At 40.6% G+C, this 19,782-nt stretch overlaps 1 protein-coding gene across 2 annotated transcripts in view; it reads right to left on the bottom strand.

Moving 5' to 3' along the window:
* Positions 1-19,782, bottom strand: part of LOC134573123 (volume-regulated anion channel subunit LRRC8A) — a 48,898-nt gene that overhangs the window by 11,725 nt on the left and 17,391 nt on the right. For both annotated transcript variants that reach the window (XM_063432630.1, XM_063432631.1), the window contains exon 3: positions 11,208-13,359. In XM_063432630.1, coding sequence (XP_063288700.1) covers positions 11,208-13,352 — 2,145 coding nt within the window. In that variant the 5' untranslated portion in view covers positions 13,353-13,359. The remainder of the gene's footprint in view (positions 1-11,207; positions 13,360-19,782) is intronic.

Here is a 19,782-nt window from a genome sequence, read left to right as displayed (position 1 = left end):
TTTTTATATCAAAACTGCAAAGCCCTTCATAAATAAAAAGTAATATAACATTTATGATAGACAGGAATTAGATCATGAATTTCTGATATAAAACTAGATTTATCTTCAGCAATTCAAATGCCAATTGTGTGTGGGTTACTCAAGTAATGTCTACCCTTGGCTTCACCTTCAGCCCCATGCTACAGAATTGTCCCTGTTTGGGAACACTTCCCTAAGAGGAGCAAACCCCCCCCCATGACTCCAACATGCTGGCTTAATTCCCGGAGCATCGAATGGAGTAACATCTCTCAGTTTCTATGCAAGTACAAAAAGTGCATACTAGGGGAGTAATCACAGCAACTACAATATATGCACTGTAAATGCCCTGACACAGAGCAGGACAACTGCCTTGTAGGATAGTTCTGCTGCTCTTCTGTGTCATTCAACTGTCTGGTAAATGCCGCCTCTACACCCAACAAAGTTATAGTTACAAAATCTAGACATTTGCTCAAATGTAATTTATTTTTCAATGCGGTTTCAACAAAGCATAAGTCAGTGCATCCATGACATGTTACACTCCGTCACGCACAAACCTCTACAGAGCTCATACAATAGATCGATAGATACACACATACACACTGATCAGCCACAACATTAAAACCACCTGACTAATATCATTTAGGTCTCGCTCGTATTGCCAAAACAGCTCTGATGCATCAAGATATGTCCCTCAGAAGACCTATGAACCTGTCCTGTGGTCTCTGGCACCAAGACATTAGCAGCAGATCTTTTAAATCCTGCAAGTTGTGAGGTGGGGCCTCCATGGATCAGAATTGCAGAATCCCACAGAAGCGCAATCGGATTGAGATCTGGGGAATTTGGCTGCCAAGGCAACACCTTGAACTCTTTGTCATGTTCCTTAAACCATTCCTAAATATTTTTTATAGTTTCGCATTATGTGTCTGAAAAGGGCCACTGCCATAAGGGAACACCATTGCCATGAAGGGGTTACGTGGTCTGTAACTATCTGTAGGTAGGTGGTATGTGTCAAAGTAACATCCACATGAATGCCAGGACCCAAGGTTTCCCAGCAAAACATTGCCTCTACTTCTTCCCATAGTGCATCTTGCTGCCATCTCTTTCCAATATAAACCATGTACAAGCACCCGGACATCCACCTGATCTAAAAGAAAATGTGATTCATCAGACCAGACAACATTCTTGCATTGCATCATGGCCCTGTTCTGACGCTTACATCCTCATTGAAGGCACTTTCAGTAGTGGACAGGGGTCATCATGGGTACTCTAATGCCTCGTTTCCACTGAGCGGATTGGTTCGGTTCGCTATTTTGGGTGTTTCGATTATGAAAGTAGTCCATACAAGTGAACCGTACCGCACCATTCAGGGTCCTGCTTCAGATGTAGGGCCATAGGAAATGAAACGGTTCGGTTAGGGCGGAGCTACTATACAATCCATTGATTGGTGGACAGGAAGAGCATTTTTTCTAAACCCTGCAGGGCCCTGAAGGTCTGACTTTCAGTGGAAACCCTCACCAGAATGGGCTGGTCCATTCTAAACCTTCCAAACTGTACCGACCCGAACCGATCCGCTCAGTGGAAACAAGGCATTACTGGTCTGTAGTTACACTGCTCCATATGCAGCAAACAGCAACGCACTGCATGTTCTGACAAATTTCTATCATGCCAAACAAAAAATATAAGTGCGCTAAAACTTAAAGTGCCAATTTTCTCACAATATAAACAAAGTGAGAGTAGTGCAAAACTTGTTCACTCTTTACAAAGTGCAATGTGCATATACACTAATAGTGTGACAAAGTGCAAAATGCAAAAACCACTTGAAGTGATCCAGTATACACAAATAGAATAGAGTTCACTTACTCTAGTTACATATCTGAAGTGAACCTCAATTCCAAATGGTAGTACATGGCAAAATAAAATACAAAACATATATAATGAAGTATGCCTTTAAATAGAAATAATTTGAAGTGTGTTTAAAATTGTTCACTCACAAGCAGAGAGCAGATAAGCCTGCTCTACTTCAAACAGCCCCAATATGAAAGGATGTCCTCTCCAGCCAATAAGGTAAAACAATTTATTCCACAATCTTTATACATGGCAGGCGGGGAGACTAAGTATATATACACTAGCCAAGAATGGGGGGCAAGCCTGGTCTCCTACTGTAGATATATAGATGATTTGTTTTTTATATGGAAGGGTTCAGAAGGTTATTTAAAATAGTTTTTTGATAATTTGAATATCAATGAATGGAGAATATGTCTTACAAGTGATTTTAGTACCTCCAGCATTAACTTTTCATATCTGAATATTTATGTGGATAATGTGATTTTAATGAAAAATATTTTTTTTTTTAAAAGTAGACGCGAATAGCTATGTAATGTACAACAGTGGACATTACACAGCCTGGCTTAATAACATCCCAAAAGGAAAATTTAGAAGAGTCCGAAGAAACTGTACAGAGGTGGATGTTTTTAAGTAACAAGCAGATATATTAAAAGGAAAATTCTTAGATAAAAAAATATCCCACTAAACTCATAGAGGAAGCATATGAGGAAGTTTTAAAACAAGACCAGGATGATTTAATTGTGGACATTAAGAGAAATGTAAGTGATAAAAATAATAACGTCACGCTGGTATTTAATTACAATAGTGATTGTAATAAGGTCAAATCTATTGTAAAGAAGCATTGGCATATTTTAAAAAAAAGATAATGAACTCTGTAAACTTCTTCCGGATAAACCTTTTATTACTTTTAGAGGGGCGCCAAATTTTAAACAGATGTTAAAGGACCACTATAGTGCCAGGAAAACATTCTCGTTTTCCTGGCACTATAGTGCCCTGAGGGTGCCCCCACCCTCAGGGACCCCCTCCCGCCGGGCTCTGGGGAGAGGAAAGGGGTTAAAACGTACCTTTCTCCATCGCCGAGCGGGGGAGCTCTTCTCCTCCGATCCTCCTCCTCCTCTCCTCCCATTCGGCTGAATGCGCACGCGCGCATTCAGCCGGTCACATAGGAAAGCATTATCAATGCTTTCCTATGGACGCTTGCGTGCTCTCACTGTGATTTTCACAGTGAGAATCACGCAAGCGCCTCTAGCGGTTGTCAATGAGACAGCCACTAGAGGCTTTGAGGGCTGGATTAACCCATTTATAAACATAGCAGTTTCTCTGAAACTGCTATGTTTATAAAAAAAAATGGGTTAACCCTAGCTGGACCTGGCACCCAGACCACTTCATTAAGCTGAAGTGGTCTGGGTGCCTAGAGTGGTCCTTTAAGTTTTAATCACCCTAAAAGAGAAGTAAAGAAAACTTTTTTAAATGAGAAAAAAGGTTTTTATTCATGTGGTTTATGTATGGGCTGCAAATGTAGTAAGTATAGGACTCTTAACCCCTTCAGGACGGAGTCAATAGTACATGTTCTGATCAAAACAAAACGTAAACAAAAACTGGAATTTGCGCTATATGTCTGTTCAACCGTAATTCACCTGTTTCATATTAAATGCACCCACACTTATTATATATCATTTTGTTCAGGAGAAACAGTGCTTTCATTTCATATCAAATATTTATATATGAAACATAATTTATTATGAATAAAATTAAAAAACAGAGCGATCACATGGCCCCCGGGGGCCTCATTTGCCGGGGGAGGGCTGCCTGGGCTGTGAGGCAGCCCTCCAGAAGAGGATCGCGGCAGAGGTGAGTACGCCGGACCTCCTGGGGGCTTAAGCCGTTACGGCGTTATATGCCGCCGCAACGGCTTTAAGGCCCTTTAAAGCCGGGACGGCATAGAACGGCGTTAAAGGGTTAAAGGTGTAAGCAAATTTAAGACTAAATACAAAAGTAAGGATTTTATTATAAAAGATTTTATTACATGTTTTAGTAAGAATGTTATTTATCTTTTAATTTGCCCATGCGGCCTGCAATATGTACGTCGCACAATCCGTCCTTTAGATGAAAGAATCTATGAACATGTAAATAATATTAGGAAAGGTTATGAGAATCATAGCGTGTCAGCCCATTTAAAAAAATACCACAACCAAAACCCAGAAGGTTTGACTTTTCTGGGGATTAAAATAGTTAACAAGTCCTGGCGAGGAGGGAACCATATTAACGAGATTGGAAGAGAAGAGATGAGATGGGTTTACAAGTTAGATACTCTGGAGCCAAGAGGACTCAATATAGAATTTGATCTTTTTAATTTTTTATAAAATGTGTGTTTTATGGTATTTTATTATTTTATAGTTATGTTTTTTTTTAAATCTTTTTTCCCCTGAGCAGGATATATATATATATATATATATATATATTTTTTTTTTTTTTTCTCCCACTCTAAATTGGGTATATTCTTGTCCAGAATGTGTATAATGTATTGTGTAACCTTTGAATGAATATATATATTTACTATGCTCTCCTGAATGTAGCTGTTATGGTGTTTCTAATGAGGATTATTGTACTTTTACGGTACCTTAATGTCTGTCTTTTTAGCCCATTTTTAATTGGGTATATCCCTTTTCAGAATGTTTATAATACAATGTATAATTTTAAGCAATTTTTGAATGTATACACATTTATTATGCTATCTGTAACATAGTTGTTATGGTCTTTCTAATGTGGATTACTACACCTTTAAATGTAGGTGTTGCTGTATTAGGACACCACTGTGTATAATTTTTAGTTCAGCTTATAAATAAAATCCATAAGGGTATGTATATATGGATATGAGGAATAGCCTATAAAAGGTATTTAAAGAGACACTATAGTCACCTGAACAACTTTAGCTTAATGAAGCAGTTTTGGTGAATAGAACATGCCCCTGCAGCCTCACTGCTCACTCCTCTGCCATTTAGGAGTTAAATCCCTTTGTTTATGAACCCTAGTCACACCTCCCTGCATGTGACTTGCACAGCCTTCCATAAACACTTCCTGGAAAGAGAGCCCTATTTAGGCTTTCTTTATTGCAAGTTCTGTTTAATTAAGATTTTCTTATCCCCTGCTATGTTAATAGCTTGCTAGACCCTGCAAGAGCCTCCTGATTAAAGTTCGATTTAGAGATTGAGATACAATTGTTTAAGGTAAATTACATCAGTTTTTTCATGCAGGCTCTGTCAATCATAGCCGGGGGAGGTGTGGCTAGGGCTGCATAAACAGAAACAACGTGATTTAACTCCTAAATGACAGTGAATTGAGCAGTGAAATTGCAGGGGAATGATCTATACACTAAATCTGATTTATTTAGCTAAAGTAATTTAGGTGACTACAGTGTTCCTTTAAATACATTAGATGAATACAAGTTGGTTTTGTAATGTCCTTTGTGTATATGCAAATAACTTGTGAATTTTAGCCAATAAGGAGCCACCTGTATATCACACCACGCCCTCGGGGGTGGTATAAAAGACTAGTATAGAAGATATGAGTCAGGTCTGAAGAAGCCGATCTCTCGGCGAAACGCGTCATCTTACTCGCTACGTGACGTCATCACGTCCTTCCCGCCTCCCGGAAGTATCCTGTGGACATTGCCGAACTTGAGCGTGCACGTACTGTTTGTCCTAACCGGTGGCTGCACAAACTCATACAAGGACAGTTCCAACAAGGATCCGGTGATTTTTAATGTTTGCTGTTTTAAGATTGTGGAATAAATCTGTGACGAAGTGCCCTTCGCCACTTGGGCCTGTAGAGGACTGCTTGCCCGTCTCTTGCCCTGTGACTATGGACCCTGGGAGATTTGGCCCGTTCAATTCAGTATGATAGGAGTTACCGTATATACTCGAGTATAAGACGAGTTTTTCAGCACATTTTTTGTGCTGAAAAACACTCACTCGTCTTATACTCGAGTCAGTTGTCTGTATTATGGTAATTTTCATTGCCATAATACAGACAAGGACCGGGGGCTGTCAGGAAGCTGTAACTTACCTTCACCGCAGCTCCTGTCAGCTCCCTTCTCTCTCCTCCGTCCGTGCAGCTCCCAGGTCAGCTTCCTCTGCAACTCTCGCGAGAGCCGCGGGGTCAGAGCGTTGCCACGGTTTACCGTGGCAACGCTCCGCACGGCCGCGAGAGTTGCAGAGGAAGCTGACCTGGGAGCTGCACGGACGGAGGAGAGAGAAGGGAGCTGACAGGAGCTGCGGTGAAGGTAAGTTACAGCTTCCTGACAGCCCCCCTCCTACAGCCCATCCACTGGACCACCAGGGAGTGAGAGCCCCCCTCCCTGGCCAGCTAACAAGCAGGGAGGGGGGACGAAAAAAAAAAAAAATAATAATAAAAAAAAAAATAATAACAACATTAAAAAAATATATATATTACAATAATAATTAAATAATAATAATTAATAAAATGCCCACCCCCACCAATGCTCTGCACTCACACACACTGCATACACACACTCATACACACACTGCATTCATACACACACTCATACATGCACTGCATTCATTATATACACACACTGCATTCATACATACACACACTGCATTCACACTGCACTCATACACACACTGCACTGCATTCATTATATACACACACTGCACTCATATACACACACTGCACTCATACACACACACTGCACCCATACACACACACTGCACCCATACACACACACACTGCACTCATACACACACACACTGCACTCATACACACACACACTGCACTCATACACACACACACTGCACTCATACACACACACACTGCACTCATAGACACACACTGCACTCATACACACACACTGCACTCATACACACACACTGCACTCATACACACACTGCACTCATACACACACACTGCACTCATACACACACACTGCACTCATACACACACACTGCACTCATACACACACTGCACTCATACACACACACTGCACTCATATACACACACTGCACTCCATTCATTATATACACACTGCATTCATACACACACTGCATTCATTATATACACACTCTGCATTCATTATACACACACTCTGCATTCATTATACACACACTCTGCATTCATTATACACACACTCTGCATTCATTATACACACACTGCATTCATTATACACACACTGCATACACACTGCACTCATACACACACTGCACTGCACTCATTATACACACACTGCACTCATATACACGCACTGCACTCATATACACGCACTGCACTCATACACGCACTGCACTCATATACACGCACTGCACTCATTATACACACACACTGCATTCATACACACACTGCATTCATACACACACTGCATTCATACACACACTGCATTCATACACACACTGCATTCATACACACACACTGCATTCATACACACACACTGCATTCATACACACACACTGCATTCATACACACACACTGCATTCATACACACACACTGCATTCATACACACACACTGCATTCATTATATACACACACACTGTAAATAAATCTTAAATTAATATAATTTTTTTAGGATCTAATTTTATTTAGAAATTTACCAGTAGCTGCTGCATTTTCCACCCTAGTCTTATACTCGAGACAATAAGTTTTCCCAGTTTTTTGGGGTAAAATTAGGGGCCTCGGCTTATATTCGGGTCGGCTTATACTCGAGTATATACGGTATGTATTTTTGTATCCTTTTGTGTTTTACTGGTAACATGTGCTCAATGGAGTCTGCCTCTATCCCTGGATATAATTGGATTATTTTCCCCATTGTCTCCAGGATAGAGGGCTCTGTAAAACCGGTTTGGGCCAGATAGCCATGCTGCCAGCCAGGCCCCAAAAGATACTTTACTAACTTCAGAAACCCTGGTCTGATTCATGCCATTTTTTGATATGTTGTTCCCCTGAATGGATTGATTGTGAATATATATATATATATATATATATATATATATATATATATAGATTATTTTTTTTTTTTTTTTTTTTTTATGTGAATGTGATTTATATTTTAGAAGTTATGAATATGCTGTAAAAAGTAAATTTTTCCTGCCTGTGATAAATTACATTAACCCATTGTGTTCAGTAATTATATCACAGGCAGAGGGGAGGATTTTATGTGTGTGTGTGCTGGGTGTGCCTTCTGTTTTACTGTACGTGATTGGTTACATGTTGTCCCTCCCTGTGGGATGTCCCCTTGCATGGGGACTTGCATAAAAGTCTGTGTATGTTAATTAAAGTCAGATCATCTTGTACCTTTCTTGAAGCCTTGGCTCATGTTTGGGGGAAGGGATACCTACACTCAGGGGATTGCTATAATCACTTACTCCCCAGAGTAAGCTCTTGCAATAGCTTGATTTGTTCCTGCTACGCTCTCTGGATTTAGGAGAGGTTCACCCACTGGGATCTGGATCCTGGTCGTGGATCCAGGGTGGGTGGAGACGGTGAGACCCCGGCGCAGCTGTATCGCTGGAAGTCGGGTCTGCAGTGCCGATGGTGTCGGTTGGAGTGCTTGGAGTCCTCAGCGAGCACTAGGCGCATCGATTGGCGGAAGTACTCAGTCGGAGTGCTAGCGTTCCGTCACAAAATCGTTTTACCTTATTGGCTAGAGAGGACATCCTTTCATATTGGGGCTGTTTGAAGTAGAGCAGGCTTATCTGCTCTCTGCTTGTGAGTGAACAATTTTAAACACACTTCAAATTATTTCTATTTAAAGGCACACTTCACTATATATGTTTTGTATTTTATTTTGCCATGTACTACCATTTGGAATTGAGGTTCACTTCAGATATGTAACTAGAGTAAGTGAACTCTATTCTATTTGTGTATACTGGATCACTTCAAGTGTTTTTTGCATTTTGCACTTTGTCACACTATTAGTGTATATGCACATTGCACTTTGTAAAGAGTGAACAAGTTTTGCACTACTCTCACTTTGTTTATATTGTGAGAAAATTGGCACTTTAAGTTTTAGCGCACTTATATTTTTTGTTTGGTTTGTAGGTCTGTGTTTTAAGAGCCAATACACTGATAGGTGCTGCTGTGTATAATTAGGTCACTATTATTGTAATTAGCGCCACTTTCACTTGTTTATTGTATTTCTATCTTGTAAATATCTTTCATGGCCAGTATTAAAGGGACACGATAGGTACCCAAACCGCTTTATCTCATTGAAGTGGTCTGGGTGCAGTGTCCCCGTCCCTCTTAGTCATACAATGTAAAACCACTAAAGGCACTTCCTGAAGTTTAATGGAGTTTGACTCCTTGAAACGATGTTGCACGTCCTCACACTCTGCATGAAGACATCCATAGTCAAGGGGGCAGAGGAACACATTAGTGTTAGGAATACATATTTGTATTCCTAACACTAAAGTGTTATTTTCAGCAATTTGAGCTACAGTAAGCTCTTCTGTGTGATCTGACCTGCCGGCTAGCCTTTGCTCCTCACGTGCATCAATGAACCTTGGGCGCCCATGATCCTGACACATGTTGTCCAAGCACCACTTTTGGTACATACTAACCACTGCATACTAGGAACACCCCACAAGACTTGCCATTTTGCAGATGCTTTGACTCCGTCATCTAGCCATCATGGATTTATCAAAGTCATTTAGATCTTTTCACTTTTCTGGCTTCTAAAACATGAAGTCCAAGAACTGACTGTTCACTTGCAGCCTCATATATCCGTCCCCTTGACACGTGCCTTTTTAACAATATAATCAATAGTATTCAGTACACCAGTCAGTGGTTTAAATGTTGTAGGTAGCTAAATAGTGCATACATAGATAGACATTTTCCAACAAAGTTACTGCTAGCTAGATTGTCGAGGTAAAGAGCATGTATGGCAAGGAAAGGGTTAAACCATTGTTGTAAGTTCAGTAGTCTGGTAAGCTAGGATATCTCCCATTGTCACTTGGTATGACCATAGTCAACTAAACCCACGCCCTGTAGCCACAAAGCCTCAGGGTTCACATTCCATGTCTGAAAAGAAAGATAACTTTCAAAGCAAAACAAATATAAACACAACATGTGTTTGCTGAGCCACATTTGCAAAGTCACAAGAAAAGCAATAATTAAATATTTTTTTTTAAAGGTATATAAAAATTGAATTTTACATCTACACTCTTACAGGAAGGAGAATGTGCATAATTGCTTTGTGATGAGCAAAATAAAGTACATATTCATTAATTATTTAAGAGTCTTTTTATAGCAGATCATCTAACTTAATAAAATATCAACAAATATGCTTCCAGATGGTGCAGTAAACACACTAATGCTGATTTTTTTTTTTTTTTTTTACTTAAAGGGAAACTCCAGTGCCAGGAAAACAATCCGTTTTCCTGGCACTGGAGGGCCCCTCTCCCTCCCACCCCCCAATCCCCAGTTGCTGAAGGGGTGAAAACCCCTTCAGTCAGTCACTTACCCCAGGCAGCGACATGTCCCACGTCGCTGCCTGCTCCTCCCCCGCTGCTCCACCTTCTTCCTCCGTCGGCCGGTGGGCGAGACTGATCCTGCCCACCGGCCGAGGAGTTCCAATGCGCATGCACGGCAATGCCGTGCATGCGCATTGGCGCACCCCATAGGAAAGCATTGAAAATGAATTTCAATGCTTCCCTATGGGGAATAGAGCGACGCTGGAGGTCCTCACACAGCATGAGGACGTCCAGCGACGCTCTAGCACAGATAATCTGTGCTATGATGCAGGAAGTGACCTCTAGTGGCTGTCTAGTAGACCGCCACTAGGGGAGGACTTAACCCTGCAAGGTAATTATTGCAGTTTATAAAAAACTGCAATAATTACACTTGCAGGGTTAAGGGTATTGGGAGTTGGCACCCAGACCACTCCAATGAGCAGAAGTGGTCTGGGTGCCTGGAGTGTCCCTTTAACCCCTTAAGGACCAAACTTCTGGAATAAAAGGGAATCATGACATGTCACACGTCATGTGTCCTTAAGGGGTTAACTTGTTTATAAGCTCTAAGCACATTCACCAATTCTACTTAAAAATATTCTATACAAAAAAAAATTACAAAAAAGATTTTGTGAAAGACATAAAGCCAATCCCTTAGTTCCACAATTAGAAGACTCTATATAAAGAATGTTTCGTAGCTTAAACAACAAAGAATATTATGTTTGACATTCACAGAAGTTGCAGCTCTATAAAAGTAAATGGGTTAAAGTTACTACAGGTTTTAATCTGTAACTGCTTTTAGTAAAACAATCCCCCCTCCTCCCTCCAAAAACAAAACAAACAAAACAAAACAACAACAAAAAGCACAAAACACTTTGTACACTCACGTGATTGGCAGTGACGGCAAAGTACTGAAGGTTCTGCAGTTGTCCTATTTCAGGTGGGATGTTACTTAGGTCATTGTGGCTCAGGTCCAAATACCGGAGCCGGCGACAATAGCACAGCTGGGCTGGAATTTTGTCTATCTTGTTGCGATTTAGATACAGCCGCTCTAGGCTGATCAGACTGCCAATGTGAATGGGTATGTAGGAAATGTGATTATACCAGAGCTTCAAACAGGTGAGACGGTGAAGGTGCTGTAAGCTTATAATCTCCTCAATGGTATTCAAATTATTATCCTTCAAGTCAATCTCCTGTAGATTGTGGAGGCTAAAAATAGCATGGGGGATCCTCTCCAGGTCACATCGTACTAACTCCAGCTCTGTTAGATGCACCATCTTTTTAAGGCTGTTGAGGACCAGCAACTTGGTACCCTCATTGTTAATGGACAGCTTTTGAAGGTGAACACCCACATCAGTCACCACTTGGGGTAACTTTGTGAGGTTGCTCTTCAGCCTCAGCACTTTTAGCCTTTTTAATTCACGGAGGCCATCAATAACAATGTACCTGTTGTTCTCTGCGCTTAAATTACCTGTCAAATGCAGCTCTTCGAGCGTTTTTAAGCTATAAATCCACAACGGGATCTCTTTGATATCCGTGAATTTGATGTGCAACGATTTTAGATTCTCTCTAAGGAAGGCCAAGGCTGGAGCCTCAATTCTAGCAGCTGTGTGGTACAGCCACAGCTCTTTCAAGTCAGTGAGCTGGGCAATACTTGGAGGGATTGTGACATCTGGAATGAGCTCCAGTTTTAGCACCTCCAGCTCAACCAGGTCAAATACAGTGTCAGGTATTCCACTGAGCATGAAGAGATGAAGCTCTAGCTTGTCCTGAGAATTTTTGGTAATGCGTTGACGAAGCTTTTCCAACGTCCATTCATGGTTGAGATTCAGCTGACGAAGCTTGTTCTCACTGACCTCGGACAAGAAGACAGCAAAGCGTTTGGAGTACAATGGATCATACTGATCAATGAGATGCAACATGAAAGCAAAGTCATTCTTTACATCTGGAATGTCACTGTAACTGCTCTCTTCTCTGATAGACTCAAAGGAATATTTTTTCAAGGAGCGTCTCAGCATCCACCACAGTGTGTACACAGATACCAAGCCATAGAAGCCTACTAAACTAATGTAGAAAGAAGCCAGGATTTTGAAGAGTGTTGCTAGTGGGTGAGCACATCTGTACATTTGATACCCAGTGAGACTCTGAATGTCGACCTTGCAATCCAAATCAAAAGTAATACTGTTAACATAGTAAACAGTGTAACAGAGAATTCCTATAAACTTAATGACTTTAATAATTGTCTGACGCATGTACAGTCTGTATACTATATCACCTTCTTCCACGTGTGTTCTGAACTTTTTTACCTTCTCAAATAATGCCTTTGCCTGCTCTCCCTCTTTTTTGTCAAGAACACCCGTCTCCGATCTGTCCACAATTCCCTGCTCCACTCTAGATTTGCTTCTCTGGAGCATGGGGAGGTTGGCCTCCACGTCTTCACTGGCAGTAGATGACTTCTTGTCCATAGAACCATTCATTTTGCCAGCTGTAGGTTTGGGGTCACTCTCCTCGACAACAGTTTCAGACAGAGCTCGTGTAGTCCATGGGGAGTCAAAACACTTTAGAAGTATGGATACAAAATGTTCTAGCTTAGAGCTGGTACGGGGAAATTTGAACCAGAAGTTGCTGCAAGCCAAAAATATTAAAGTGTGCAGCAATACGAGGTAGGGAAAGTACTTGGCAAACCAGTGTAATCTGTTCTCATAGCAGACAGCATCCACATAGTTGTACTGATGTCTGTCCAAATCATATTTAATGCCTGTGGGCTCAAATGCAGGTGTAATGCTGGAGTTAGGATATTGGGAATCAATGGGGGTCCAGGCCTCAGATGAATCGTAGCAGCCGTCTTTAGTCACCCACTTGCAAGGGAGGCAAATCATCTTGTCTTGCGTGACTTGAAGGGTGCCTCCGAACACCGCTATCATTAGCATGACAATGGAGATATAGTCTGTAAAGACATCCCACCATGGCTTCAGGATACGATAAGCCGGTTGGGTATCAGCAAAGTATCGCAGTTCCGTGACTGGAATCATGGCTCACCTGAAATAAAGCAAATATAACACACATCAGAATGTGCTCCTGAAACCAATTCCACTAAGAATGGGTAAGTAAAAAAATAGTGCAGGCAGATGTGAAATGTGAAAAATGAGGGAGAGTTGGGGGAAATAGCAGGAAAAGGATGTAACTAATAATACAATAAAGCTAAAAATAGATTATTAAAAATATATATAATCGCAAGAATTTATAAACTAAACAACAAAAAACAAAATACACCCAGAGGAATGTAGACAAAGACAAAAGGTCCCGCAGCGAGAAATATGATGATACTTGCAAATTCCCTTCACACAAACACTGGAGACTCCGTGAAGACACTCTCCAAGCAGCAAGTTTCTAAACATGCATCTAACACAGAATAATGCAAAATAAATTAGTCAGATAGAATTACAAAAGCATAGTGTTAATAAAGGAACAAAGATCCTTCACTCAGGATGTTTAGAGACAATTTATTCCACAAAGTGTGTGCATTGTTTACTCATACAAATAAACGTGAGGCTGTGGGTTTCTGCGGGAGGTGTAGGAGACATATGGAGCACACAGGCATTTAATTAGCAATTCCACCAAGCAAAATCAGATGGATGGAAATGATATCCCAGGTGGAGAATTGCCTATGAGCGAGACGGCAGCACCCAAAATAACAACTGTGCTAAATCTATTTTAAAACGCAAATTTAACCTGTCAGGTATCAGTTACATTCCCCTCCAGTCCGGGTTGTCATCTGATTAAGAAACACCATGGCCCATCATGGCTAAAAATGAATGGCATTATTATATTAGCCAGAAGGGGGATAGAATGATTATGGTCACACCTAGGGGCTTCTATCCTACCTGCAACAGCATCCTTTAAACCTATTTCTTGTATAGATATCCAGAATTAGCTAGGTAACTGTACTTCCTCTGTGGCCATTATGACCATAAACATTTTGTGTTTTAGGGAAATTGAATTCCAAAAATGACCTTCAATTTCCTTACAAATATCACCTACATGTGCGAAAAAAATGTAGGATATCAATAAATATAATAGTGTATCAAGCAAGTTTATTAATTTATGAAATGCTCCAAAAGACTGTGTAGGAATTTCATTACAATTCCAGTGCAGTAAAAGATATAAGTTTAAGTAGGAATTACTTTGTTTTATGGTAATTTCTCAGGTTGATAAAACCTGACAGCTATTGCCTTCAAGTTTCATTACTTCCCACAGTCATCGCTAGCGACGTCGGTGAGAATAAGGCATTACCTTGCTCATCATGAGAATATCTATGAAGCGCCTCTCACGCAGCTTGGCCGGGGTCTCGTCGTCGCTTCCCACCCTGGAACAGAGACAAGGATCCAGCTTCTAGTGATTAAAGTATAGCTGGTACACCCAAACATTAGTCGAGACTGAGTGAAGGGTGTAAAGTAACCAGTTTATTACAGCCAAGTTGCCTGCTATTATACACAGCCCCCAGCAAAGGGTCTCCATTCAATGCAAGACAAGCCCCTCCCATAAATCACGGTGCCTGGGAGATAACTGCATTAAGGACCGGTAAGCTAATTATCTCCCAGGAACAGAGAGGCGAACATAAAAAATAAAATAAATAAAAAAACACTAAAAACATGAAATAACCCCACAAATAATACATCCCCAAATAGCCCTGATCTGAGCGCTTACGTTCTCCAAATAGCCCTCAAATCCATGCAGTGTAGCGGAAACGCCTATGCCAAAAACAGTTCCAGGGCATTTGGTGCTTGGCAGGTAAACTTTTGGGAGCTCCGAAATATAGGGTGCTCCACCTGGCTCTTCGGTAGCGATTGTGCCCCTTAGTCTCAGGCACCTTCCCTCCAAAAAGCGCTCTCCTGGCTGGTTGCAAAGTCGTTCAAAATCCCAGACCAAGTTGTTCAGGAGCCCCATGTTCACCTAACGCCAAAAACAGTTCCATACATTCGCAGCCAAGTCCCGCTTGAGTTGACCGGGAACCCCTGAAGTCCTCATGCCAATTTTAGTTCCATAACGATTGCGGCTAAGTACCGCTGAGGACAATTTGTGGGTTTCTTTAAGCAAACAGCTGCCACAGAGCCAGCGTTCGGTTCCATTTGAATGAAGGGAAAGTGTCGAACCAAGGGCACCCAGGGAAAACTGCTAATGGTGGCTGGGGAGGTTTAACTCCCGAACAGGGTCTTTGGATATGGCCCACAGTCCTTGGGCAGGAGGCTAGCTAGTATTGGCTAGCCATATTGTTTTTATTTATCTAGCTCTAAAGGGTCTGAGGGATCCCCTTTTAATAGGTTGCTGCTTTCTAGTTACCTAGCGCTGTCTCATTTTTATTTATTTCTAGCTAGTAGGCTCCTCCAGGAGCTTGTGGCATAGGAACGTTTGCCACAGCAATTTTTTTTTTTTTTAACAATAGAGAGAGGAACCCAGAAGTTAAAACTTTAAGATGTGCAGGCTACTCACCCAGGTCATTAAAGAAATGGTACACATTTTTTTAATTTACTTTAAATAATATGTTATTAAAGGGGACAACTGTGATCTATGTAGCAATGTACTTTCTGATTTTCCTGGACTAGAGCGCTTAGTGGCCTGCTGAAGAGTATTAAGACAGTTCTGATCTAACCATTACCAGGCCAGTGTGTTAGAAGTTCACACAAAACACCAACATCGACAACAATAAAATTAAATCTAATGCAGATACAACGATTTCCTTTTGTTTTACACAAATGTAACCACAGCTCCAATCTGTAAAAATTAAGCAGGAACATGAACACATTTTCTGTTTTTTAGCCACTAGGTATATATAGCAGTATCAGTATTTGCTCCAATGTCAGAAATCGGATTCTATTAGTCCATGGTATAGATGTATAGCATGCCTAGCTAATAAATACACAGCCCACACACACCACACATACTTCCTGCTGATTCATTCCATTAAGGAGACAAACACAAGGTCAAGTTTCAGAAGAACTAGACATTTATTAAGAGAGAGGAAGAGAGAGAGAGAGAGAAAGAGAGCGAGCGAGAGACGGAGACGGAGACGGAGACAGAGACAGAGACAGAGAAAAGCAACTACATAACAGAGGTAAAACAACAAGACAGCCCCGCTCTAACCACAAACATACAAAATGAAAACAAAGACGCATGCAGAATGAAATCAGATAAAAGATACTGCATCTAGAATCAACAAAAAATATTATTCACTTAATGGAAACTGGTAAAAAAAAATAGTTCAGAGTGGAAAAATAAATAAATCATAAACAGAGCTGGCTTTGTGTTTAGAAACAATACTACTGCTGGTAGAACGTTTGTCCTGAGGCTCGTAAAAGTTTCAGTGCTGTAAGCCAGGCACAGTCAGGATCTGATCCAGAGACGTGAGGACATACACAGAAAAAGGGTCCCACACAACAACCTAAACAGAAACAGAGAAACACCGCAATCTTTCCTTACTTTGCATCAGAGTCTCTGCAAGAAAATCAGTTCACTTCCACAATGTATTTTGTATGGAAAGTACACATGTAAAGTCACAGTGAGAGAGTTGTGTATATAAAGTGTCTTTTCTGAAAAGCAGAGGAGATACAAAAGCAATGTGCTGGACAATTCCACTGGTTTCCATGGCGACTGCACATTTCAAGTACTTTAGACGCTGTTTTCTCAACTTGTGGCAAGCGTTTCCAAGGGGTTACGCACACCAAAAGCAGGGTATACCCCAGAAGCAGATACAACTGCAGCTCAAAATAGTCCACACTGGCCCTGCCATCACCAACGCTCAACGCAAAGATGGGTGTCTAATTAGGGAAGTTAGGCAGTCTCCCGGAGCTGCCAAATTGGAGAGCTGTCAAACTCTGGCATGACAGATGCATGCACTGCCCCATTTTAAACTCTCTCTGGTAGTCTCTGGTAGACTGGCATTGTGATGTCATCTTCTTAGTCCGCCCACGAGTTGGGTCCCAGGGGTCTAAGAAGGACAATTTTCTTGGTGAGGCCAGCTTCACATTGACCTTGGCTGGTTATAGATGTGACGTAAGAGGGCTCAGCTTTTTGCCTGCCACCCAATATTTGCATATACAGGGACAAATTTAGTTCAGGGTGTTTAAAATACAGTAAGTTAATGTGGGGGCGGGTTCTGACCACCATGCTGGAAGGCTGCACATGGAACGAGCTCCTGGAGAATTCCTGTATTTCTGCCATTTACTGCGGCCATAAGCCTGGTCACACTCACCCAACAAGTGAAGTGGAATCCCAGCACACCGCATAGCTGAGATCTGCAGTATTTAAGTCACCAGACAAGCAGTTTACACCGGAAAAGCCTTTGCGATCTACCTGAGAAATACCGCTGGTATTTCGGCTCGAATTGCATATGACGGAAGGACTCCTGTCATCTTGGTAAATTTTGACCCTAATCAAGGTATTATAGGGTAGCTTGAGCCATGGTGATAGAATTTGGTTTCACACAAAAATGCCAAGTACTCAAGAAATTGAGGATGTTTTATTTTCAAATACGAAAAAAAACAAAACATTTTTTTGTAAATAAAGAGGTTCTGTTAACAGATTTAGTCTATATTTTGCCGCAAAGCTATTTGTTTGTGTGTACGTCTGTGTCCTCTGTGGTGCCATTGAAAAAAAAAAATTGAGAAAAAATAAATCATGGAACCCACATGTATACGCATTCATGGCTATATACATTTGCATGCTTTTGATGGTTTCTCTGTATTAGAATTTAATTTTGTGACTTTTATACTTAAGATTAATAGTTCACACACGCCTCCATACATACACAATATTCACATTATGTCATATTTAGTTTTAAAAACAAAATACATTTTAACAAATTCTTTACTACCTTTGATCAGGCTCGTTCTCCAATGTGGGATTAACATAAATATCAATATCTACAGGTTTCATTTGAAATTGAAATCAATAGAAATTTCTCAATGTGGGTACTTGGGAATTTTCTATTTTATTTTTTTATACCTGTAGGGGGTACTTCACTGTAAACAGTTGAGAAACACCGCTTTAGATCATTTTTCAGAATAGAGCAAGTTTTACACATACCCCCCCCATTGTATTGAAATTTAACCTACTAATTGTGCTAGTGAAACAGTCACACACAAATTAAAAGAGATAGCAGTTTATCACCTTCATAAATAGTCTAAACCAAACATGCAAAGGAAGGAGCCATCTTTTGTGTGTCTAAATGCTTGGTATAGGAAGTGAACTGATATTTATTCTTGATTTCATGAAACACACTCAGCACAAACACAACCTTAGCTTAATGAAGTGGTTTTGGTGTACATATCATGGCGTCTCACTGCTCAATTCACTGCCAATGGAGGTGTGGCTAGGGCTGCATAAACAAAAACCAAAGTGATTTAGCTTGTTTGAGCATGGTCCTCTTTAACCTATCGTTCCTTTAAGTTTTCTTGTAATTGTCCTATTCATAGTTAAATCCCCCCCCCCCCCCCCCTTATAATATTGTAAAGCACTAAGGAATCTACTGGCAGTGAGTAAATGGCAATAATAATAATAATAATAATAATAATAATAACTCCTCAAGGGCAGAATATTGAGACGGCAGGGGCATGATCTATACACTAAAAGTGCTTTCTTAATCTAAAGTTGTTTTGATGCTTAGAATGTCACTTTAATGCAGTTTTATTGAAAAATACATCAATAATTGAAAGAAAGAAAAAAATAAAAATAAAAACACACACACACACAAAATCAATACATTAATCCTGAGATTTTAGGACCTACGAAAATGGATTACCGTACCCCAACATTTGCTTACACCAGGGAGTGAATGGAAGCTACCCACCAACTTCACACCTCTATCCCGTGGTGTGTGTAAGTGGAATCTCTTTAGAAATAAAATAAAAATAAATAAATAGAAGATCCAGCCAAAAGGCGCTCCCCCCCAATTCCATTAAACATCGGTGGTGGGTGAGGGGCCATCAATTAAGAGTGGGCAGAATTGAATTGTTGCAAAATGGCCACTCCCCCTTCCTCAGTTGCTCACAAGGAGATACCAAAAATCTAGGTTTGGTGTTAAATCTAGCATGCCGATTGACCGAATTCCAGGAATCACAGATTATATTCCAGCACAATTTATCAATTGAGTTAGTGGTAAACTTTTCTACCTAATGATTTGTAACTTAAAGAGTAATATATAAATAACTTGTGCTCGTTAGCTTTACCCGCATTTGTAAAAAAAAAAAAAACACAACAACATTTTCAGATCAATACCAACACTGTTTGATGGTTGTCTTTGCGAACATCTTGCATTGAGCGTCTTCAGGCTCATTGTTATGACAAATATAAAATAACAAATCTTATCTTACTGCTTTACAGTAAATGGAAATCTGAGGCTTGCTCATGAAACCAGCCCCAGAGAAACATTGTACGACCTTGTAGTAAATATGCAGACATGACACA

This window comes from Pelobates fuscus, chromosome 9 (assembly GCF_036172605.1).
Source record: "Pelobates fuscus isolate aPelFus1 chromosome 9, aPelFus1.pri, whole genome shotgun sequence".
Taxonomy (NCBI): Eukaryota; Metazoa; Chordata; class Amphibia; order Anura; family Pelobatidae; genus Pelobates; species Pelobates fuscus.
Note: the sequence above shows the minus strand (reverse complement) of the source record. Positions and strands in the feature narration are given on the sequence as shown.